The following is a 25233-nucleotide window of genomic DNA, read 5'->3' as shown; positions in this document are numbered from 1 at the left end:
TGTTTACTTTATTGTTAATAAATGTTTCATACAAAGTTAATATGGATAGAGCAGTGTCTCATAAACTGTGCCATGAAGAAATTCCAGAATTTATTTTTAAAATTCCCTTCTTAAGAAATAACTCATAAAATAAATATACACTAGAATAGATGATGTGTATGTCGTGTACGCAAGAGTCTGTCACCATCAGCGCTGGCCCCTCTCCTTCTCTCTGCCCCTGGTGAACCACTTTAAAAATTCACAAGCACAAGCAGCATCTCCCACCTCGACGCCCTTCTGATGTCACTTCCTGTCTGAGGACCAGGAAGTGACATCAGAAGGGAGACAGGGTGACACGAGCAGTATGTGGAAGATGCTGGCGCACCAGCGAACATGTACAGAGGTATAATTTCAATTATAATGTGCCGTGAAAAATATTTGCTCCATTTAGTGTGCCAGAGCTGAAAATGTTTGCGAGACACTGGGATAGAGTGAAAGAAAAGGAGTAGAGCCACCCAGTAACTAGGCTGCAAATAAAAATGTCCTTATGTGGAATGCTTCATTCAGTCTCCGAACATCAGAGGTTGTAAAAAGAGACCCCCAGTTCCTAGAACGCATACCAACATAAAAATCCACAGGAAAATCCGATCAATCACCATGGCAACATATTTCCAGTCATCCTGTATCTGGAAAAGATAAAAATGGAGGGAAAAATGTTAGTGCCAATGAAATATGGATTTCATTTCAAATTGTAGGCGAAAAGCATTTGAGGACAGAAAGAGCAGAAGACCCAACTCATGGATCAACCTAGGCACCTTTCACATGATGAGCCACTGGCCTGACCCTTTTGCCCAGACTCTATAAATGACACCTAACTTAATTTTCTTAATTAGATTAATCGGTGCTGTTAATTAAAAAGCACCATTAAAAGACAAAAAATAATTAGCCGGTTGGTATCCGCTCTGAGGGGCGTACCAGAAAGTAGGCATGGATAGAGGTAGATGCCTAACAGGTACATTTGTTTAGGCCATGAAAACCATGGTATAAATGGAGTGCACCTAAGGGTTTCAACATCTACCAGCATTTAAGACAACTTAGGCATCACTAGACATGATTCCATAATCATCGCCTAGTAGATGATTGACAACTATGCTCAGTGGCACCTAGAAAATAGGCAACTGCAAGTATCTTTATTTCTCAAATATTCATCCCAACAAGGACCCAAGTTTCATTATCTATATATGCCTTCCTCAAGGGACAGTTTTCCTCCTGGAGCTGTGCTTCTCCTCCCAATCAAATGTGGTTTGACTTCAGGCCTCACCTTTTGCTGCTACTTTCGCTTTTGCCTTTTGGTTTGTACAATAAGGTAAGGTTATCTCTTCATGTTTACCTAGAAATTAGGTGCTATTTATAGAATCAGGGTCTTGTGTTTACTTTGACTTGACTTTATAGCCAGAGGGACCCTTTAAAGTAAGTAAACAGGCTAAGCAACGATGCTCCCTCTAGGGTTTGGTGTGGTGTGTGCAAATATTTTTTTCATGTGAGCGACAAGTTCTAAAAACCAACAATTTGTGATCTCAGTATTATGCATTTCTGTATATAACACAAAAAAACCATCGCACGTATGGTTAATTGATTTAGTTTGGTTTAGTTTAATATTTTTATGGTTTAATTTTGTTTGAAAGTCAGATCGGGTCAGTATTTTTGTGAGCAACCATGTAAAACATATGAGTGATTGTCCATGTGCTCCGCATAGAGGGAACATAGCTAAGCAACCATCTCCTTACCTCTTTGGCAGCATTTTGAGTTTTCATGTTCTCTGCAATGTATCTCACACTTTCAATTGTTTCTCTCGTTTCTGGAGATAAGATCGAGATGGAAAAGGCAGCATCTACTGACTCCAAACTAGCTTCAGTCATAAGACTGCCTGGGACATCAAAGGCCTTGTTCCGTTGACACCTTGAGCAATTGCAGGTGACGTTCTGACAGCAGGATCCATCCCTACCATATCCAATGTCACAGCTGCTGAAACTGTTGAAGTCTGAGAGCTCAGCGTTGTAGAGCGACTTAGACATTGAGTTCTTGGTGTTATTTTTACCAGGTCGGGTCATGAACATTATCCTGGGAAGTAAGTTCAGAAATACTATCTTAACCCACTCAGGCATTGTGTGTGTCTTGGGTGTTCTGTAGTGTACGTTCAACACAAAGACAGTTACGACGATAGAAAGTGTTACAAAGATCATGGTGAACAAAAGATATTCTCCAATAAGTGGGATTACCAGGGACGTAGAAGGGATAGTTTCTGTAATAACCAGGAGGAACACGGTTAATGACAGAAGGACCGAGATGCAGAGTGTTACCTTCTCGCCACACTCAGAAGGCAGGTAGAAGACCAAAATAGTTAAACAAGAAATGAGAAGGCAAGGAATTATCAGATTAATGGTATAAAATAAAGGCAGGCGTCTGATGTATAGGGAATAAGTGATGTCTGGGTAGATTTCTTGACAGCAATTATATTGGATTTCATGTCTATATCCAGGCGCAGCAATGATGGCCCATTCTCCACTCTCCCAGTATTCCTTGAGGCTAATGTTGGATCCAACCATCACAAAGTCAATTTCAGCCTTATCATATGTCCATGAGCCAAACTTCATTGTGCAGTTCTGGTAATCAAAAGGAAAATAGGTCACATCGATTTTACATGAACTCTTAAATATTGCAGGAGGTGTCCAGATCACTTCGCCCGTGTAATTCAGGAAGGCCTTTGTCTTGTCATCGGTTTGGAATTTCCCAACTGCACTATCAAGGGAAAGAAAAAGAATGAAGGAGGTAGTGAGAGAAGCTGAAGATTAAACAGGGTCTCCAGAATTACTGAAGGAGGAGAAAACCTACCAAAGACTCTTCTAAAACTCATGAAGAAAACAGCATTGAGATACATTTTGGAAGGCGTGATTATAATTTTGTGAAAAAAAAAAAAACCTTTGAAGAGAGAAAGGTAAGAAAGATGGAGAACAAAAGTCAAATCTATTTTGGGGAGGTTCATTCTTCCCATTAATAAATTGTATGCAGTGGATTAAGACTTGTTTAATGAGTGATGTGGCTTTCATGTAGAGCTTCTGAATTTGGGTTTTAACCAAAAAGGCATTAATAAAACACTCCCAATACAAAAACATTTTTTTAAAAAAAATTAAACTTCTGATTTGATAACCACAGAAAGGCAAACAGTCAAATTACTGCAAAACACTTAAAAATGTTTTCCACTAAACATTTTTTTCATTTGCTTTGTAGTAAAAGAGACCCTCGGTTAATCTTAGAGTTTTTCCATGTGCAGTGATTGAGCATAGTGAGCCTTTTTGACTGTTTACTGTGAAGATTTATTTTATACGAGAGTTCTTCAAAAAGTTCCCGCACTTTCATATTTTCTCACTCAACCAGAAACATTCTTTTCTGATGTCATTAAAAAGTTAGTAGGATGCTGGGGAAAAAGTATCGCGAAACAAGGCGATTATGTGGAAACGTGATATAATATGCTTTGGAGAGATTTATTAGTGTTTAAAAAAAAAATAAAAGTGAGGAAACCTTTTGAAAATCCCTCAGATTATTCCTATCCTGCACAATCTAAATATCCTTAGCAGATACCACTATGTTGCAGTGATAGGGTGGATTGAATTGATGGAGGCATCGGGTTATATGTTAAGGAGGGCCTTGAATCAAATGGACTGAAAATTCTACAGGAGCCAAAATATTTTGGAAGCTCTATGAGTAGAAATTCCATGTTTAAAGGGGAAAAGGATAGGATGAATGGGCAGATGCTGAAATGTTATCAGAAATTAGGGAGGCTAACATACTGGGTAACACAATAATAATGGGTGATTTCAACTACTCTGATATTGACTGGATAAATGTAACATCAGGCCATAGGGAGATAAAATTGAAATCAAGGACTGCTTTATGGAGAGCTGGTTCAGAAACTGACAAGAGGTGAAGCCATTCTAGACCTAGTTCTTAGTTGAGCATATGAATTGGTGCGGGAGGTAATGGTGCTGGGGCCGCTTGATAACAGTTATCATAACTTGATCAGATTTGATATAATCCCTGAAATAAGTTCACACAGAAAATACAATACAATAGTATTTAACTTTTAAGAGGAGACTATGGTAACATGAGGAGAATGGTAAAAAAACCCAAAACTTAGAGGAGCAGCTGCAAAGGTCAAAAATTTACATCAGGCATGGATGTTATTCAAAAATACCATCCTGGAAGCCCAGACTACATAATCAGATTATCAAAACACATTAAAATAATACAATGTAAAAAAAATCCAAACAATTAAGTTCCATTAATTCGGCGGTTGGAGCCCGGGCATAGTGCCGGGTAGAGCTTTGGATTCTTGCCCAGAAATGGCTAAGAAGAAAAAAAAATTTAAATTGAATCAGGTTGGGCAGACTGGATGGACCATTCGGGTCTTTGTCTGCCGTCATCTACTATGTTACTATGTTACTATGGATGTCAATCAAGTCAATCACCAAATTATGCCCCTCTGAGTGCATGTATTTTTTTTCCCTTTAGGGGTCCTTACAGAATTGATGTTGAGCACACCCTATTGTGATGCCAAACATATCGACCCCAATTTATAGAATCGATGATTGCATTCCCTCTATCGTCCAACTCCTTGGTGTTTTGAGAGGGAACTAGTGATTGAAATCTAGCTAAGCTAATAGGCAACCCATTGTATGAAGAATGCAAGTATTTCCGAAAGTCCCTCTATGACATACGTTTGTTTGGGCTATGGCAGTTCCTAGCATTACTCAAAACTATTTAGATATACACCATGAGATCAACACAGCTGTCCAGCGAGTTTTGAAAAGAGCGCCAGGATTTTCAACTGAGCAGTGTGCTAGCAAAGATGTTTGTATGCCAGATTCTGACTTCAAAAGGAGATGGTATTGGTTGTTGGCCCAACATATACATCATGAAATGAAATTACAGACGTCTGTGCTTTTACTAATGACTCTTTGAAATGCCCTATTAGAAATGAAAAAGGGATAAAAGTCTAGGCTGCACTTGCTACCTTGCTGCGTGGCATGGTTAGTGCAGTGGCCTGAGAAGCAGGAGATCTGGGTTCAATTCCCACTGCAACTCCTTGTCACTTTGGGCAAGTCACTTGACCCTCCATTACCTCAGGTACAAAATAAGTACCTGTATATAAGATGTAAACCGTGTTTATTAGTTATTTATATAATGGAGGTTGTCTAAGCAGCTTTTACATTCATCGAAACATAGAAAGATGACGGCAGATAAGGGCTACAGCCCATCAAGTCTGCCCATACCATTGACCCCCTTTTAAGTCTACTGGCCCCCTTAACTCTACTGACCTGCTCTATTAAGTCTATATCCTAGCGACCCTATTCATTGGTATGACTCTCGCAGTGATCCCACATAGGTATCCCATTTATTCTTGAAGTCTGGGATACTGCGGGCCTCGATCACCTGTACTGGAAGCTTGTTCTGTGAAGAAATACTTCCTGACGTCTCCACAAAACTTCCCTCCCCTGAGTTTGAGCGGATGTCCTCTTGTGTTCGAGGGTCCTTTGAGAAGAAAGATAGCATCTTCCACCTCGACCCGTCCCGTGATGTACTCAAATGTCTCAATCAATTCAGGTGCCCAAGAATTATTACCTATCTGTCCTGATGGGCTCACAGTCTACCTGGAACAATGGAGGATTAAGTGACTTGCCCAGGGTCACAAAGAACAGCACTGAGCTTGAACCTACAACCTCAGGGTGCTAAGGCTATAGCCCTAACCACTAGACCACTCCTCCACTTTGATGGTGACTACAGAAAGGCAGGAATATCATATCCCCCCCATCCCCTTTCCTTATTATTCACATGCACAATAACGATATTATACTACTAATATGTTCTTACTTGTTATATAAGACAATATCTGGTTTCCATATCTTATCTGAAGGAATTCGAACAAACTCAATGCCGTCGTACTCTGAAGGATTCCATTTCAACTTGTAATCATTCCATATCTGGATATGAAAAAGAGATGTCTTAAAGCACGTTTTAACTCTGATTTTGAAAATGTGTCTGCTCTTCTTGAACAAACCTCAACAGCTGACACTGAAAGAGCTACTCTTTTGGTGTCTTTTGAAATTATATTTTAAGAATTCTCAGAAACTGTCTGGGGGGGGGGGGTCAGAAAATATGGTTATACCCGTGATGTGCCTAAAACTACTCAGGAAAGTAGAAGAAAGTTTTTCCTTTCCCTACGTCAGGAGTCAATTAACCTGGGTGCTTCATTTTTTTCTCGCATATCCCTGAAAATGCCTGGTCAGGTACTTGGGAGTTAAATACACTTTTTTTTTTCTCCAGATCATTTGAAGCAGTTCCTTGATGCCAAGAAGATCATTAAGGGCTGAGTAAAGAGGGATTTTTCAAATAATGCAATCGTTTAAATCACAATAAGCCTTTCTTTAGAATGATATACATTTAATTTCTCCTTTTGTATTCATTGACTGCCCCCATCATTATAGTGGTCTAAGAAGGGGAGTTTAAGATTTGGTTATAGTGTAAGATTGTTTTTTCTCTTAATTTCCTAAAAATTTGTTTTCCTTTCTGTGTTTCATGTAGCAAGCGGTATTCTTGTAAAATTTATTTGAAAGTTATACATAAATTTAAATAATTTTTTTTTTTTTTAAAGCATGTTTAATATTTTACCAGCATGGAAGCTCTGAGGAGCATTCAGGGGAAACAAAGCACTCAGACAATAAAAAGCACATACTGGTGTCCAGGAGCTGGACTCATCAGGCAGTAAGAGGGTCACTGCTATTGTGAAGGTACAGATCCTAGAGCAGCATGGGTCTGGATCAAACATGATCTACCCTTACCTGAGAAGCAATACAAAGTGGTAAAGTACATCACTATTATAGTCCATGGTATATGTCTACCACTGAGTGCAAGGAAGAAGAATCACAAAGTGCAAAAGAACAACAAAGAAGACCAGAGACAGCCAAAGAGTGGAAAGAAATCTCATTGGAGCCAAAACTAAAAGGAGCTATTTTAAGGGCAACAAATCAATTTGTAAGGAAAGTAAGTAAAAGTAAGAGGGAAAAAAAGACTGCTTTGGTTTTCAAAAGTAGTAGCTGAAAAAGGTCAAGAAAAAGAGGTTAGCTTTCATAAACTGCATAAGCTTGCAGAAAGAGAAGGGCAGGCAAAAATATCTGGAAAAGTTAAGAGAGGCTGGTCGAGTAGTCAGGAAAGAAAAGATGCAAATGGAAGAAAAAAGAGCCAACATGGTAAAATGGAGGGACATTTTTTAGATATATCAGTGATAGGAAGAAGTGCAAAAGTGGCATTGTGAGACTCAAAGGTGAAGGGGAGAAATATGTAGAAGCTGATAAAGATAAGGCTGAATTGCTTTACAAATGTTTCTATTCTGTGTTCACAGCTGAAGTGCTGGGAACGGGACAACAGAAGACAAATGCAAATAGGGATAGAGGTGTGGTAGACACTGATCGATTTTCAGAGGACTATGTTAATGATAAGCTAGCTAAACTGAAGGTGGACAAAGCGATGGGACCGGATGGAGTGCATCTGGGGGTACTGAAGGAACTTACAGAAGTTCTGACGGCTCCATTGGCTGACCTTGTCAATGCTTCTCTAGAGTCAGGAGTGATACCGGAGAACTGGAGAAAGGCAGATGTGGTCCATTTCAACAAAAGTGGAAGTAAGGAAGAAGAACATAAGACTCCGCTCTGTGGAACGTGGTGATTTGTTTGTTCCACCTGTTAAACAATTGTGGTTGAAGGTGTCGAGGGCAAGTGTGTTCTCTTGTATAGGCCCACAAGCATGGAATGAGATCCCTATATATATATGTGAGCAGAGAGATATCAGGAAGTTCTGCTTCACGCAGAGAGTGGTTGACACTTGGAATGCTCTCCCAGAGGAAGTTATTGCGGAATCGACCGTCCTAAGTTTCAAAAGCAAACTAGATGCACATCTCCTACGAGAGGCATAGAAGGACATGGGTGACTAAAAATTACGCCAGGTGTACACCTGGCGGGGCCTCTGCGTGTGCGGATCGCCGGACTTGATGGACCGAGGGTCTGATCCGGAGATGGCGCTTCTTATGTTCTTATGTTCTAGATGTATATAATTTTAAGAAATTGTTGAAAAAGTTTCTATTTTGTAAAATGAAATATGGGAGTTAAGTTTGTCAGATAATTGTAAGCGCTGGTCACTGATATGTTTTGATTTCTTGAGTATGTACTGTCTGTGAAGTTGTTTTAATTATGTATGTAACATTTGGAACCTGCTTTGTATAAGGCGGGATACAAGTCAATAAACCATAAAACCATAAACCATAAGAATAGCCCTACTGGGTCAGACCTATAGTCCATCAAGCCCAGGTGGGAGAGGGGAGATATGATAGAGATGTTTAAGTACCTACATGGCATAAATGCATGAGGCGAGTCTTGTTTGAAAGGAAGTTATGGAATGAGGGGGTATAGGATGAGGTTAAGCTTATAACTAAAACTAGGAAGTTTGATCATGTAACACCCCTTCTAAAAAATGCACACTGGCTTCCAGTTATCCATCGGATAACACACAAACTATGCATACTCACTTTCAAATCTCTCCTTAATAAAACCCCAGCATTTATATATAAATTATTAATTCCTTATTCTCCAAATAGAACTTTGAGATCCAACGAACAGAATTTACTAACTATTCCGTCTCTTAAGGTTATTAATACAAGACGGCAATTTATTTTCTCTGTTACCGCACCACAGATTTGGAACGCCCTTCCAATTTATTTAAGGGAAGAGCAGGATCTGGAAAAATTCAAAAGTAATTTAAAAACATTCCTTTTTAAAGATGCCTTTGGTAATTAACTTAACAATCCATAGGTTAAACTATTTTTACTGTATCATATTATACCTTTTATTCGTTTCCCTTTTTGTACTTTTCCCTTTTTGTTCTACTTTTCTATATTGATTTTGTATTTCACCTCCCCTCTTTCCTTGTGTATATGAGTTTGTTAAGTTAAACTTTTAATCCCTAATGTCATTATATATAGTTTTGTATTGTATTGTCTCCCATTAATTGTAATTTTAAACTGTTCATCGCTTAGAAATATGATTAGATTAATCAAAAAAACCATTAAACTTGAAACTTGAAGTTAAAAGGTGATAGGCTCAGGAGTAATCTAAGGTAATAAATTTTTACAGAAAGGGTGGTAGATGCGTGGTAGAGACAAAGACTGTGTCTGAATTCAAGAAAGCATGGGACAGGCATGCAGGATCTCATAGGGAGAGAAGGAGATAGTGGATGCTGCGGATGGACAGACTGGATGGGCCATCGGCCCAACATGTCTGCCCACTCAAAGAACCCTACCCCCTAAGCACACAAATGTTTCACTCGAGCATACTACTTGCTACAAGCAGTGGTGGTTATGCTCAACAACATTTCTCCCTAAGGGTGAACTAAAAGTTTGCTCTTTATTGCACTTGGGATTCAGCAACCTGCGGGATCCCAGTACCGCAGGTTTGCTCAATTTAGAGGATTAACACTATTGGTGAGTCATTTGGCATACAATGTTATTGCTGCCGCCTGAGAGCATCAGACCACAAAGCTGGTTCCCCCAAGGCTGCTGGTAATTCCCACCACCTGCACATATCCCACCCCCTTCACAGGGACTACTTTTCAGATTCATTGGTGATCCTGTGATCCCAGGGGTCTTTCTGAGTTTGGGAGGAGGCATCCGAGGGACCAGGGGGGGTCTTTGGCAGGAACGATGCCCGATTGTTCTTGTCCTATGCTGCTCCAGCTTCCATATGGTGCTCCTAGCAGCAGTAGCCTTGCATGACTACCACTAGGGTCATATTTCCAAATAAGAAAATATGACCTCTAGTGGTAGTCACATGAGACCACCACTAGGGGTGCCATTTGAATGCAGCACTGGACTGGCCAGGTACAACTGGGCATTGATCTTGGCTAAACACCCTATGGACTTCCCATTGACCCCCCCCCTAGATACTCCCGGAACACCAATGAAATAAGGTAGTCCTTTGGGGTGTGGCGGGGATGGGGACTGAGCTCTTGGGAATGTAACTAGTTCTTAACCTAGGGACTGCCTGTACTGTTAAATGAAATCATTTGTGTTTTGTCTGCCATCTGCAATGTCCTTCTATCATGTGTCTAGCTGCTTAAGCATCTCACTGTTACTGCAACAGATTCATCCATCGTTATTGGCATCAAGGAACATTTCTAACATTAAATAGATACTTATTTTCCACTACACAAGGCAATCCCATTACCTTCCAAGATGACGAAAAAAACATAGGCAACTGAATCTTTTGGAAGGTTGTACCACAACCAGATAGAAATGAAGTCTCTATTTGTGATTTATAAACAGTTGTAGAGAATGTTGTCCCTTTTTTATACTTTAACAAAAAGATTTAAATATAAAATCATAAGGGTTCAAGCCTTGTGCAAATATGAAACGGAAGTAAAACAGTGATTATGCTGATGTTCCCAGGTTTGGGGTTATACAGTTCTCTGTGGCTGCATTTCATATTTCCTCTGAATTTAGAATAAGGTTTATGTAGAATCCTGATGCAGGCTTCCTCACTGAAACATAGTAGGGCCGAGTCCTCCTTATTTTATGTCCTTGTGAACATAACAATTGCCGCTGCTGGGTCAGACCAGTGGTCCATCGTGCCCAGCAGTCTGCTCACGCAGCGACCCTCTGGTCAAAAACCAGCGCCCTAACTGAGACAAGACCTGCATACGTTCTGGTTCAGCAGGAACTTGTCTAACTTCATCTTGAATCCCTGGAGAGTGTTTTCCCCTATGACAGACTCTGGAAGAGAGTTCCAGTTTTCTACCACTCTCTGGGTGAAGAAAAACTTCCTTATGTTCGTATGGAATCTATCCCCTTTCAATTTTAGAGCGTGCCCTCTCGTTCTCCCTACCTTGGAGAGAGCGAACAACCTGTCCTTATCTACTAAGTCTATTCCCTTTAATACCTTGAATGTTTTGATCATGTCCCCTCTCAATCTCCTCTGTTGAATGGAGAAGAGGCCTAGTTTCTTTAATCTTTCGCTGTACGGCAACTCCTCCAGCCCCTTAACCATCTTAGTCACTCTTCTCTGGACCCTTTTGAGTAGTACCGTGTCCTTCTTCATGTACGGCGACCAGTGCTGGACGCAGAACCATCATTGACTTACTTACTGGAAGAACATCATCAATAACCTTTAATTCCTTGGGCTATTTAGGATCAGGTTTCCCCACAAACATAATCTCAGTCTTATCCACATTCAGTTTCAGACCCTGTTCTTCCATCCACTCAACAGTCTTACTCAAATAATTACTCAGTAACCTTACTAAATCCTTTCTCACCCACACACAGGAAAGAAGAAAATAATATCATCCACATAAATTTGATATTCAGTTCCCAAGGATTGAAACAATTGGCGTATTTCAGCCATATAGATATTAAATAATAGCGCAGAAAGTGCTGATCCTTGAGGATCTTTTTACTTTTTACGATTTGACAAGAAGATCCTCTTTTATTCAGTGTCCATGTGGACAAAAGACTCTTTCTTGATATAACTTTATCAACTGGAGGCCTTTAGAGTTTTTATACCTCATTTTTTGGGCTTTCTGTTGCATATTAATTATCATGAGGGATTTTCCTCCTGTTTCTCTCCAACTTCTGTTGAACAAGTACCAACATTAGGAAATGTTTCAGAGGGAGAATGAAGATAAAGGGCCATGTGGGAGTTAAATTATAGGGAAGTCTTCCCTTGAAAATGGGAATGTCGGCGGTTGTGCTCAGCACCCAGGAATTCAATCAAAGCACACGGACAGTAGTCACAGGACCATGTGCCGAACTTACATGCTTCAGCCATAGGTTTGTCTCCATAATTTGATTGACTTCATCCTGAAATATAACCACAGAAAAACGGCATCAAAATAGGGATCCAGAGTGCAAACATCTCCACTATCCAATCAGCTGCTGGCTCCTTCTAAAATACATAATTTCTTCTGTCGTCACCTTCAGTAAAATGAAAACATTAAAAGGCCCTGAGAGCTGGTGCCGGCAGAGCAGCCTTTGCTCTCCTTTAGATGACTACACTGGTAACCCTGTGATGTAAGAGAGGACCCTAAGGTGATGAAGTCCCAACACCAGATTGACTGCCAAATGAATGGAAGAAGCTGATACCTACCACCTTCACCAGCTGAGACATGGATACTTCAAACTTGACAATAACAGGGTCTGATGCATTCTCCACTGGTCTGATATATTGATTGTACTTTTCAAATAAAGCTTTGAATAGCTTATGTTCAGCTTCTGAACAACTGCATCCTAAGTACAAAATGGAAAGTATTATTAGTCCTTAAGCATAGGACATTTAGGCCCCAATTAAAGAAGTCTTACAAAAAGAGTTAGAGCAAAGACTTAGAAACCAGGGTTCAAATCTCACACCCTCCCTTCACATGCATTGTAATCTTGGACATCATTTTAAGTCTCATTGTTTCTGAAACCCATTTACAGGGTAGTTTTATAAAAGAACACCAGGTAGAAGCCTATTCTATATAGGAAAGTAGGCACATTGGAGCAGGTCTGAAGGCTGCACCATCCTTTGGATGTGCCTTTGCTTAATTGATAATATAAAGCTTTGGCTAAGAACTAAAATGCCAATGCGCCTAGTTGTTTAGAGCAGGGCTGCCCAGGTCCGGTCCTCGAGATCTACTGGCAAGTCAGGTTTTCAGGATATCCACCATGACTATGCATGAGAAAGATTTGCCTGCACTGCCTTCTTGGTATGCAAATCTCTCTTGTGCATAGTCATGGTGGATATCCTAAAAACCTGGCCTGCCAGTAGATCTCGAGGACCAGACTTGGGCAGCCCTGCTCTAAACAACTAGGCGCATTGTCATTTTAGTTCTTAGCCTATTGTTGACAAGGTAATCTTCAGTCTCCTGATGCAAACCATTCAACCGAAACATGGCCCATGTCTGGTCAAGTGAAAATTTTGAATAAAGGACAACGGGAGAAATATGACCATGTACCCCCCTTTCTGATTGCCTCACATTGGCTTCCCATCAATCATCTTCAAAATTTTACTTTTGGTATTTAAAACTTTATCCACAAACGAACCGCAATTCATAAACAGGTTACTCATTCCATACAACTCTTCTCGCTCCCTTCGCTCATCAAGCCAAGGTCTTTTGGTAGTCCCTTCTTTGAAAGTGATCGGCACAAGACGATACGATATATTTTCAGTAGTTGCACCTCAAACCTGGAATTCTCTCCCCCAATATATTAGAGACGAAAAAGATATCAGTCGTTTCAAAACTAACTTAAAAACCCTTCTGTTTAAAGATGCGTTTACCTCCTATATGGAATAATTGCAGTGCAGCAGTCTTTTTTTAAAAAAAAACACAAAAAAACCCTCCTAATGTTTTCTCCATTCATGTTTCTCTCTTTTTAAAATGATTAATATTGTAACCTGAATCCCTCTTCCCTTCCATCCAGTTGAGTCTGTTGGTCTGTAGGTCAAACCCCCCCTTTTTTTTTAATTTATTGTTATTATTATTACCTTGTATCTTAACGTATGTTCAAATTTGGATTTTATAGTAATTTGCTTAGTGTTTTATTTGTTATTATTATTTTGTATTTTATTGCACATTCAAATTTGGATTTTAATGTACATCGCTTAGTATTTTATGTATAAGCGATTCATCAAATTTCAAATAAACTTGAAACTTGCTGTTGGCTTGTCGTTTTTGTTGCTTTTGTCATCGCCACTGTTTTCTTTATACACATGTAAAGGCCACTCTTTATACATGGATATGTTTTAAAAATAATGGCCTTTACACCTGGTAAAAAAAACCCTTTTTATGTGATAACTATATAGGAAGGTGCAAGGATCACCCAGTGGTTAGTGCACAGACCTGATACTTACCATGTGTTATTTTTTGCATCTAACAAGCAAAAAATGCAAAGGTTTCCCCACTCATTTGTAACCAGACCCTATAATTCTTTGGAAACAGTAAAAATGTATTGACGACTAGAAAGTGCTTCAATTAGAATATATCCAGAATATTCATCAGGTGTTCATATGCTCAAAGCAAACAAACCAAAACTGCAGACTTGTACACGGTGCAGGCAAATTTTATTTTGACAAATAAATCTTAACTAAAAACCTTTTACCAGACAGGGGACCCAACACGGTCCGTGTTTCGGACAACCTTCATCAGGGGTCCATGGTAATAAAGGTAAAAAGAAATATATCACAAAAAGAAGCCTGGAAAAATAGCATTTGGTAGCACACCAGTGAATCTCTGAAATGCACTACAAGTTCGTCACAGTTTTCCAGGCTTCTTTTTGTGATATAATAATAATAATAATAATATTTTATTTTGTATACCGCCATACCCAGGGAGTTCAAGGCGGTTCACAACAGGTAGATGAATTACATACAGTGCGATTCGAAAAAAGAAGAACATAACAAGGCAATCGTGGGGACGAACTCGTTTACATAAACGATTTAGGAGGGGGAAGGGCTAAATACGGGATACATACAGTGTGCTGCAGTAGGATACAATACGGGATACATACAGAGTGCTGCAGTAGGATACAATAGAGTTTAAGAGAGGAAATTAGATAAGAGCATATTAGATGGAAACAGGGGGGGGGCAACCAACTTGGAGGGGGGGTGGGAAAGTAAGGGGGGGAGAGGGGAGAGGAGGGTTTAGATGGGGGAAGGGGGGGCTAAGGGATAGGTCTGTTGCAAAGGAGGGGTTTCATCAGTTTTCTAAGGAGGAGAGGGGGTAGCGTTACGGCGGAAGAGGGGAGCGTTAGGGATTTGGTCCGTTAAAAAGTAGAGTTTTGAGCTTTTTTCTGAAGGGGAGGTATGAATAGCTGTCAAGTATGATTTGGGCGAGCCATGAGTTTAGTTTGGCCGCTTGGAAAGAGAAGGTTCGTTCGAGGAATCTTTTAAGGTGACACGATTTCAGTGAGGGAAAAGCGAATAGAGTTGTTCTGCGGGGGCTCTTCTTATTATAGTTCAGGTTGAAGTGGGGGTAAAGATAGGCTGGTGACATACCAGAAACGGTTTTGTAGCAGATGCAAGAGAACTTAAATAGGACTCTGGATTCGAATGGCAGCCAGTGCAGCTTGTGGTAGAAAGGGGATATGTGATCCCATTTCTTCAGGCCAAAGATAAGGCGGATGGCGGTATTTTGGACCAGTCTCAGCTTTCTGGTGATTTTCTTGAAGGCGCCTAGATAAATGATGTTACAGTAGTCCAGGACACTAAGAATGGAAGATTGGACCAGCAGACGAAAGGAGGCGTCATCAAAGTATTTTTTAATGGTGCGGAGTTTCCAGAGCACCGAGATGCTTTTCTTAAATACTAGGTCGGTGTGTTTCTCCAGTGTGAGATGCTTGTCTAAAGTGACACCTAGTATTTTTAGTGATTGCTCAATAGAATAGTCAAGACCATTGATGTGTATCGTGGTTTCCTTAATTTTGTCATTTGGGGATGCTAAGAAGAGTTTGGTTTTTTCTGGGTTTAGCTTTAGTCTAAACGCTGACATCCAAAGTTCGATCTGATTTAGGGTGAAAGATAGCGAATTTAGAAACTCTGAGGTAAAGTAAGAGAGCGGAATGATTATTGTGATGTCGTCTGCGTAGATGAAAAATTTGAGCTTTAAGCTTTGTAGGAGATTTCCTAGGGAGACAAGGTAGATGTTAAATAGGGTGGGGGATAGGGGGGAGCCTTGTGGGACTCCACAGGGGTTGTCCCAGCTGTAGGAGGTAGTATCGTCTTTGAACACCTTGTAGGTTCTTGTTGAAAGAAATCCATGGAACCAATTGAGAACGTGACCTGAGATTCCAATAGAAGTCAGACAGTCTAGTAGAGTGGCGTGGTCAACCAAGTCAAATGCGCTACTTAGATCGAGTTGCAGTATTAGAGCACAAGAGCCTTGGCTGAATAGTTGATGAAGGTAATCGAGCAGGCAAGCTAAAATTGTTTCAGTACTGTGGCCTGACCGAAAGCCGGATTGGTTGTCGTGCAAGATGTTGTGTTTTTCTAAGTATGTGGTGAGTTCGGTGTTTACTATCCCTTCTGCTATTTTGGTAACCAGGGGGATGTTGGCGATAGGTCTAAAGTTGGAGGCCGTGTTGGAAGGCTCTTTAGTATTTTTCTTAATTGGTGTAATCAAAATGTGCCCTTGTTCTACTGGGAACTTCCCCGAGGATAGTAGGGAGTTGATCCAAGTCAGCATTTTGGCCTTAAAATTGACTGGGGCCGATTTCATGATATTAGGGGGGCAGGTGTCCAGTCTACAGTAGGAGTTGGCATACTTATTGTAGTGTTTACTAAAAGTTTGCCAGTCTATGGGTAAGAATGTGTTCCAGAACAGGTCGGCTCTGGATTCGCCTGAGTCTGGTAGAATGGGGTAACACCAGTGGGGCTTGGTTGGGTTGGTAAGAGAGGATCTTAGTTGTAGTATTTTGGAGTTGAAGAAATCCGCCAGGCTGTTTGCTGTTAGAGTGGTCTCTTCGGGTGAGTTGATAAAAGTTTCTATATTGTATAGATCATTTACCAGCTTAAATAGGTTGCTGCTGTTAGTTGAGATGTCGCCGATTTTGAGGGCGTAGAAGTTTTTGCGTTTTTCTTTGGTTCGATTTTTGTAGGTTTTTACTTTTAATCTCCAGGCGGTTCTGTGCTCTTGCATTCCTGATTTTAGCCAGAGTCTTTCCGATTTTCTTAGGTCTCTCTTTAGCGTTAGCAGTTCTGTGTCGAACCAGCCCTCTAGGTTTTTAAGTCTTTTTCTGCGGGTTTTGATGGGGGCCATTTTATTTAGGATATTGGTGCTATCAGTAATCCAGGAGTTCATGAATTGGTCGGTTTGTTTGTTTTGTTCTGATATGATCTCATAGTGAGACCAGAATTCTACGGGATTTATGCTACCTCTGCTGGTATGGAATTTTTTATTTCTTGTTTTTGGGAAGTTATTTGTTGGGCTCGTAGTTTTTAGTTGGCAGTCAAGTTCAAAATCGCAGAGACTGTGATCCGACCATAGTGAGTCGGTCCAGTGTTCTTGTTTCCAGATAATTTTGGGGTAGGATAGCTCTCGAGAGGAGAAAGAAACAAAATCTAATTGATGGCCTTTTTGATGGGTTTTAACTGGGAGGGGTTTGAGGTGCCCTAATGAGGAGATGAAGGTTGTCCGAAACACGGACCGTGTTGGGTCCCCTGTCTGGTAAAAGGTTTTTAGTTAAGATTTATTTGTCAAAATAAAATTTGCCTGCACCGTGTACAAGTCTGCAGTTTTGGTTTGTTTGCTCTGGTCTGTTTTTTCACTGCAGACGAAGTTGGACCTTTGGTTCTTTTGTTGTTTTGTTGTTCATATGGTCAAGACATTTTTTAGAACCCCAAACATTTATGTCAGTGACGCAAACACACCCATCCAAGCCAAATAAGAGTAGATAATTTCTTTCTAGACTACAAGGCTTGCAATAATATCACTACATGCAAAATATTTCTCACAAATCCCCCCTTGTACAAAAATGTAGCGCAGTTTTTAGCACTGGCCACAGCGGTAACAGCTCTGACCCTCTTGGAATTTCTAAGAGCAATGGAGCTGTTACTGTCACGGCTGGCGCTAAAAACCGTGCAACGCTTTCGTAAAAGGGAGGGAAAGTTGCATATGAATATAAGAATAGCCTTACTGGGTCAGACCAATGGTCCACCAAGCCCAGTAGCCCATTCTCACGGTGGCCAATCCAGGTCCCTTAGTACCTGGACAAAACCCAAGGAGTAGCGACATTCCATGCTACCGATCCAGGACAAGCAGTGACTTCCCCCGTGTCTGTCTCAATAGCAGACTATGGACTTTTCCTCCAGGAACTTGTCCAAACCTTTCTTAAAACCAGCTATGTTATCTGCTCTTACCACAACCTCTGGCAATGCGTTCCAGAGCTTAACTATTCTCTGAGTGAAAAAATATTTCCTCCTATTGGTTTTAAAAGTTACTTAAAAAAAATAGCCCAAATCTTAGCTACATGATGCTAGGTTCCACATTAGAATCACCATTGAGGAAAAGGATTTAGAGGTCATAGTGCAATGATACACTGAAGTGTTCTGCTTAGTATACAATGTCAGCCATAAAAGCAGAGAGAATGGCAGCAATTACTAGGAAAGGCATAGAGAATTGTGTGCAATTCTGGTCAGTGCATCAAAAAAAGATAGAGTGGAATTAGAAAAGGTTAAAGTGCGACCCAAATAATAAAGGGGATGGAAGGTCTCTCATTTGAGGAAAGGCTTAAGACTCGGAGACAAGATGGTCGAGGGGAGATATGAGAGAGGTCTGTAAAATCCCAAATGGAGTGGAATGGGTAAATGGGATCCAGTTGTTTTACTTTTTCAAAAAGTAGAATGAGCTGGAGGCATATCATGAAGTTAGCAAGCAGTATAGTTTAAACAAATTGGAGTGTGTGGCGCAGTGGTTGGAGCTACAGTCTCAGCACCCTGGGGTTGTGGGTTCAAACCCCGTGCTGCTCCTTGTGACCCTGGGCAAGTCACTTAATCCTCCAAAGCCCCAGGTACGTTAGATAGATTGTGAGCCCATCGGAACAGAGAGGGCAAATGCTTGAGTACCTGATTGTAAAAACCGCTTAGATAATCTTGATAGGCGGTGTATAAAATCCTAATAAACTTGAAACTTGAGAGAATATGTTTATGAGGGACTGAAAAGTTCACAGCCCATGTCAGAAAAATACAGAACACAAAAAGTGGAAAATTGCTGGGCTAAGTGTATGGCCCTCAATGGAGACTGCCCCAACTTTCTTGGGTGGGCTGAGAACTTTTCAGCAGCCCCTTGTACACATAGTTAATCTCTGGAATTCGTTGACAGAGTATGTGGTAAAAAATAAAGCAATTATTGTGGCTGTGTTTAAAAAAGGCTTGGACAAATTCCTGGGGTAATCTGAGGTTTATTGGGCTAAATATAATATGTACTTTTTTTGGGGGGGGAGGGAGGGGGTTTGGGGAGGATGGCAAATTTAAGCTGGAGCCATTTCAAACCTTTCCAAAATAACCTTCTATTCTTAAGAGGACGAAGGGTCTGAGAGCTCCAATCTGTATTTGTACAATGTCATAATTCTTCAACCCGATGCTCTGTTGTGACATGTTTGATATTCAATGTTTTTTCTTATTATCTCTTTATTGAAAACAATAAAAACTTATTGAACTAAAAAAAAAAAAAAAAGAGTATGAAGGGTCCATTTTTAAAGTGCCTTCTGTAATTAATGTGAGAATTTGAAACTGCAACTTACTTCCAACCAAACCCTCTGTTTTGCTGAGCTAGTAATATAACCATCCATACTCCATATCATCCCCGTATTCCCCTTCTTTGCTGGTGTATGAACTAACGAACGATATAATCTGTTTTACTGAAAACTTCACTTTTTCCCTGTTTTTAGGGAAAAAGTTAAGTTTACAGTAAAATGTGGAGGATTACAACCCCCCAAACCCCCCATAACGCCGGCGCGATGTCTATTAAGTAAAGTGGGGGGGGTTCCCCAACAAACCCCCCTGTTGGAGCCCCTAAAAACTGTAATTTTCTTTGGCGCGCCTTTGTCTTTCGCGCCGTTGTCTATGAACCGATATGAATCGGGCTACCTGAAGTGGAAACAATGATGAATTTTGCAGTGGGAATAATTTATCTCCATCTCCCCCCCTTTACAAAACGGTGTCAGGTCAAAAGCGCGCCAGGACAAAGGCGCGCGCAGACAATTGAGCGCAGCGCGGAGGCACGCACCACTCAAAATTACTGTTTTTAGGGCTCCGACAGGGGGGCGTGGGGGGGGAACCCCCCACTTTACTTAATAGACATTACGCAGCGTTGTGGGGGCGTTGTGGGGGGTTTGAGGGGTTGTAACCCCCCACATTTTACTGAAAACTTCACTTTTTCCCTGTTTTTAGGGAAGAAGTTAAGTTTACAGTAAAATGTGGAGGGTTACAACCCCCCAAACCCCCCATAACGCCGGCGCGATGTCTATTAAGTAAAGTGGGGGGGTTCCCCAACAAAACCCCCATCGGAGCACCTAAAAACTGTAATTTTCTTCGGTGCGCGCCTCTGTCTTGCGCTCAGTTGTCGGCGCGCGCCTTTGTCTTTCGCGCCATTGTCTATGAACCTTACAAAACTGTAGCTTTTTCTCTGATGTCACTTCCTAGGTGCAGGTCAAGGAAGTGATGTCAGAGGAAGAGCCTCTGATATTTGCCACATGGAACTTAAAAGATTCCCTGATCTGTCTCAGTCTGTTGGTGCAACAGCAGCTGGGGAGTTGCTGCTTGCACTAGAATTTGAAGTGTTCCCTGAAAAGTAATCAATGAGGGTAGTGATTGTACAAGGGGGTGCTGAAAAGTTCTCAGCCCAGCCAACCAAATTCCTAAATTTTGAGCTGAAAAGAGTGTTATCTTATTTTGTTAAGTGCCAATTTGCTGAAACAAAATTCTGTGTTTTGATGTTGTTTCAGATTGAACCATATCCACGTCATTCTCTTCTTGGTTGGGCTGAGAACTTTTCGGCACCCCCTTGTACGAGGGTGGGTTGAAAGGTTTGGTGAAAAAGCAAATTAAACAATGTTTTCTCCATTGAGGGCTATACACATCCATTGAGTTTCCAGTTTTTCATAAGCTATTTTTCCTATGATATGAGAAAAAACTGTCAACTCATTGGACGAAGCCCTTGATGGAGACTCAGTTGTTTACGGTAACTTGCTTTTTTACCAAACTTTTCAAACCACCCTCATAAAGCCTATTATTTTTTCAATATTAACTATATCAACTCTTCTTCTATAAGGAGAATAAACAGCACGGGAATGGATATAACCCTGAGTACAATTACAAGAACTTTTATAAGAATACAAATGGGTCAAACAGTACAAATTAAGTCCAAAATTGATTCCATTCTAAGTTTAGACTAGAAGGGGATTTACTACTGAGAAAGAATTTGAGTTTCTGAGTGTAGAATTCCCTAAATCCCTGATGGCACCTCCGGATAGGCTTTCAGTATTCATCAACATCTGTTTGAGACCAAAATACATTCACACACGAGGGACTCGGCAGACATTATCCCAATCAAATTTTGGGAATGAATTTATTTTAGCCACTTTGGATGTTGAATCCGTGTACGCTAACATTCCGCAATTAGAGGCGTTGCAAAGTGTGAGAGAAGCTTTGCCAGTTGAGGAAGATGCCAGTTGAGTTTATGATATCTTTAGCAGAAATTGAAATTCTTTCTGCAGATAAAGAGTAGCCAATATATAGGTGACCACATTTAGGTTTTGGTAAGAGCAGATAGCGTAGCTGGTTTTAAGAAAGGTTTGGACAAGTTCCTGGAGGAAAAGTCCATAGTCTGTTATTCAGAAAGACATGGGGGAAGCCACTGCTTGCCCTGGATCGGTAGCATGGAATGTTGCTACTCTTTGGGGTTCCGGAATCTTGCTATTCTTTGAAATGCTGGAATGTTGCTACTCTTTGGGTTTTGGCCAGGTACTAGGGACTTGGATTGGCCACTGTGAGAACGGGCTATTGGGCTTGATGGGCCATTGGTCTGACCCAGTATGGATATTCAGATCTTTTCCAGATAAGCCCCACCACTAATGGAAAAAGTGGATGCGCCGAAAGTTAAGCCCCGCCACCTTTTGCCAGCGCACGCAACCTTAACCAGTGAAGTTCTCAGCACAACGGCCCCACAACGCGGCGCGATATGTATAAAGTAAAGTGGGGGGGTTCCCCCCCACGCCCCCCCCATCGGAGCACCCAAAAAAGATTATAAAAAAGAGGATATGAAACTCTTATTATAAAAAAATAGGATAAACTGTCGACCATTTTTTTAAGGGCTCCGACGGGGGGGGGGGGGCGTGGATTGCGCCTCTTTTTTATAATTTTTTTGGGGTGGCGGGGGTTAACTTTTTGGCGGGGCTTATCTGGAAAAGATCCGGATATTCTTATGCTCTTATGTTAATCAACCTTGTTAATTACCTTACATTTTGATTATATAATATCAGATAGATCCAAGACTGGTACTAATATTCCGTACATACAACACATTCACATATGCATACGAAGGTACACGTGAAATAAAGTGTTGATTAATAAAGCAATATTGATTTTGGCACCCATTGATGAGAATTACATTTATTTAGAAACTTGTACCACACTTATACCTAAGCGGTCCATATGATACATTCATAATTGTACAAATACCGCAATAAATAAACCACACATAAGAATTCGCTCTTCATGATTAGTACAAATCATTTTTCTTTTTTTTAAAAAAGCCTCTACAAATAAGAGTTGTCTTCAGTACCTTTTTTAAATTTCTGAATATCGGAAATGACTCTAGGGGCTCCGTCTACGGAGCCACGCTAGCGGCTTTATAGCATGCATATTTTTAGCGCGCGCTAACCCCTGCGCTAGCTGAAAAACTACCACCTGATCAAGAGGAGGCGGTAGCGGCTAGCGCAGCCAGCAAATTAGCACGCGCCATTTACATGCATTAAACCGCTAACGCGGCTTCGTAAAAGGATCCCTAAGTGATCCTGTCAGATTATTTCACCAAGACACCCCTGCCACCAAAATTACGGAAGATCTTGTTCTAACATACACCACCACCACCCCTTTTACAAAACTATATTGCGTTTTTTAGCGTTGGCCCCAGCGGTAACAACCCCGACACTCATAGGAATTCTATGAGCGTTGGAGCTGTTACCACTGTGGCTGCCGCTAAAAACCGCACTACGGTTTTGTAAAAGGTGGCGGTGGGGAATAATATATTGTGGTTAATTCCTTACTCACTAATCGCAGTGTCCCCTGTGATCTCAGAGGGCGATTTGGTTGGTATATTTTCAACACCCGCCTCTTATAGGCATTTTATAGTTATAGTCAACATATACACCACCAATTTCTATTCTGGCAATTCAATATCATGAAAAGCAAAAATCCCTTCCCTCAGAAGGGAATAATCAGGTTCTTGATTTTCTCATTTGTATGACAGCTTCAAAAAGAGAAAGCATAATACTTAAAAAAAATAAAAAAAAAGATTTAACAGGCACATGTTTTAGTAAGAGTTATATTAGGAATTATTTCCAATTATAGCTTACATTAAATAGTTTACACGTAGGTCAGATATATGTAGAATTCCTACTTGCAAAATGTACATAGGTATACCTTATTTTAAAAAAGAAATATGCATATTCCTAACATTTAAAAAAACCCCAGACTGAGACAGATCAGGGAATCTTTTAAGTTCCATGTTGCAAATATCAGAGGGGGGACTGAGGCTCAAATTGGCTGTGAAAATCTCCTAAAAGATCTGCCCTGGAGAGAAGTTCAGCTGGGGGAGGGAAGGGACCTGATCGGGAAAGGACTGGGAGGGAAGCAAAACACTCACCCGTGAGGAAGGAGGAACCCAGGGTGAAGAGGAACAACCTGCCAGCGCTCCCCATTATGGCAGCATCCGCTAAACCTCAGGAAAAGCAAAGGAAGGGCAACAGGATGGAATTCAGTCCTAAGATGGAGTAAAAAAAAAAAAAAAAAAAGGTAAAAATGGAAGAAAGAAAAAACCCTGTATGGAACAACCAAACAATAAAAAGCAAAGATGTGGGAGCAGTGCTCTCCCCTTTTTGATGAACGGGTGGAAGCAGCAGCGGCTCTGAAGAACATCTGCTGTGTGATTAAATCCTTGTGCCAAGCCACTGGCAAACAGCAGTTAATGGGAAGCAGGAACTGGAGTCCGCAGAAGTCAAATAGCATTAGGGTCACTCTGGCTAGGAGCCTGAGCCTGCTAACGCTCTGCTGATTCATTTAAGGATGGGGAGAGGACTTTTGCAGGTTTTTGCCTCCTCCTTTTTCTGTTGGGAAGAAAGCCAAAGTGCTCTTATTAAGGACCATATTTATTTTTACAGTTGCTCATGTTTACAGTATGTCCAGATTTAAGTTACATTGTTCTGGAAGCTCCATGTCACCCTATGCCCGTGTCAGGGAGGGGCACGGTTTTATTACCTTTAAAACATGATTTTGGATCGGTTGCAAAGGGGACGTCCAAGTCTGGATTTCACAATTTGTAGAATATTTTACAAAAGGCTGGTTGAACATGGACTCTTTTGTAAAATACTATAAGACTCTGGGAAATACAGGTGTAATTGGCAGCACATAGAGTGGGAGCAGTCATTTTACAAAGGAATGCCTTCAAAACAAGAGTGATATCATCTGGAGCTTTGAAAACTTACATGTGCATCAGGGTGATTCTGCAATAGAAAGCTGCACCAGAATGGGGTTAGCAAGAATTCACTGGTTACCAAGGGAACCTCCTCCAGGTCCACAGGACTCTCGCAGGGATGGTCACAGGTCCTGCGGGGTTCCTGCAGAGGTGTAGTGCCAGGCCAGCTTACCTATCCTTTTTGCCACAGCCACCATCTCCTAGCTGATTAGGGGGCAGAACTGGGAGATTGCACTCACCAATCACCAGACACATGCACATGGTGACTGGCACTGGCATAGTAAGGGGGCAGGGAGACAGACCACCCTGAGTACTGCCTTGGCAGGGGCACCAGCACCTATCCTCTTCCCCCCTTTCCATACCCCTTCAAATCTTTGCTGGCCACAAACAGTATCTTTTGCCTACTGCTCAGGCCAGCCTCATCTCTCTCTTTCTGATGTCACTTCCTGGTCACAGGGACCAGGAAGTGACATCAGAGAGAAGGGTGAGGCCAGCATAAGCAGCAGATATGAGATGCTGAAAGATTTGAAGAGGTACCAGGGGGCTATAGGGAAGAGTGCTGGGGGGGGGCATACAGTGTGGAAAAATGTACATCAGGGTCAATGCCGGGGTACCATGGATGACACATGGCATGGCAATGACAGCCACCTCTGCCCCAGGCACAAATTTTACTTGCTGTGCCACTGGTGACTGGTGATTGGTGAGTGCAAACTCCAGCCCCACCCCCTGATTTTGGTTGTTACTGTTTTACAGTACTGGTAAATAATTTTGTGCAATAGTTATTGTTACAGTTACTAAATAAGGTATGCACAGCCAAGTTTTTATTTCATACTAGCTGATGCCCCGGCGTTGCACGGGTATTTAATTATAGCAATAACACTGTAAATGGATTTAAATAAAGATACTTTATAGTGGTGAATGAAATAATTTTGT

General features: G+C 41.1%; 1 protein-coding gene across 1 annotated transcript; it reads right to left on the bottom strand.

Moving 5' to 3' along the window:
* LOC117348110 (neuronal acetylcholine receptor subunit alpha-3-like) lies at positions 1-24497 on the bottom strand. The gene is made up of 6 exons (XM_033919811.1): positions 24473-24497; positions 12222-12391; positions 11891-11935; positions 5908-6017; positions 1767-2778; positions 1-665 (listed from the first exon to the last, which is right to left on the bottom strand). Exons 1-6 carry the CDS (start codon positions 24495-24497, stop codon positions 543-545), a joined length of 1485 nt encoding a protein of 494 aa, XP_033775702.1. The 3' UTR covers positions 1-542.
* Between the last annotated feature and the right edge of the window lie 736 nt (positions 24498-25233).

This window comes from Geotrypetes seraphini, chromosome 14 (genome assembly GCF_902459505.1).
Source record: "Geotrypetes seraphini chromosome 14, aGeoSer1.1, whole genome shotgun sequence".
Taxonomy (NCBI): domain Eukaryota; kingdom Metazoa; phylum Chordata; class Amphibia; order Gymnophiona; family Dermophiidae; genus Geotrypetes; species Geotrypetes seraphini.
The sequence above is the reverse complement of the archived record's forward strand: the minus strand, read 5'-3'. Positions and strand labels throughout refer to the sequence as shown.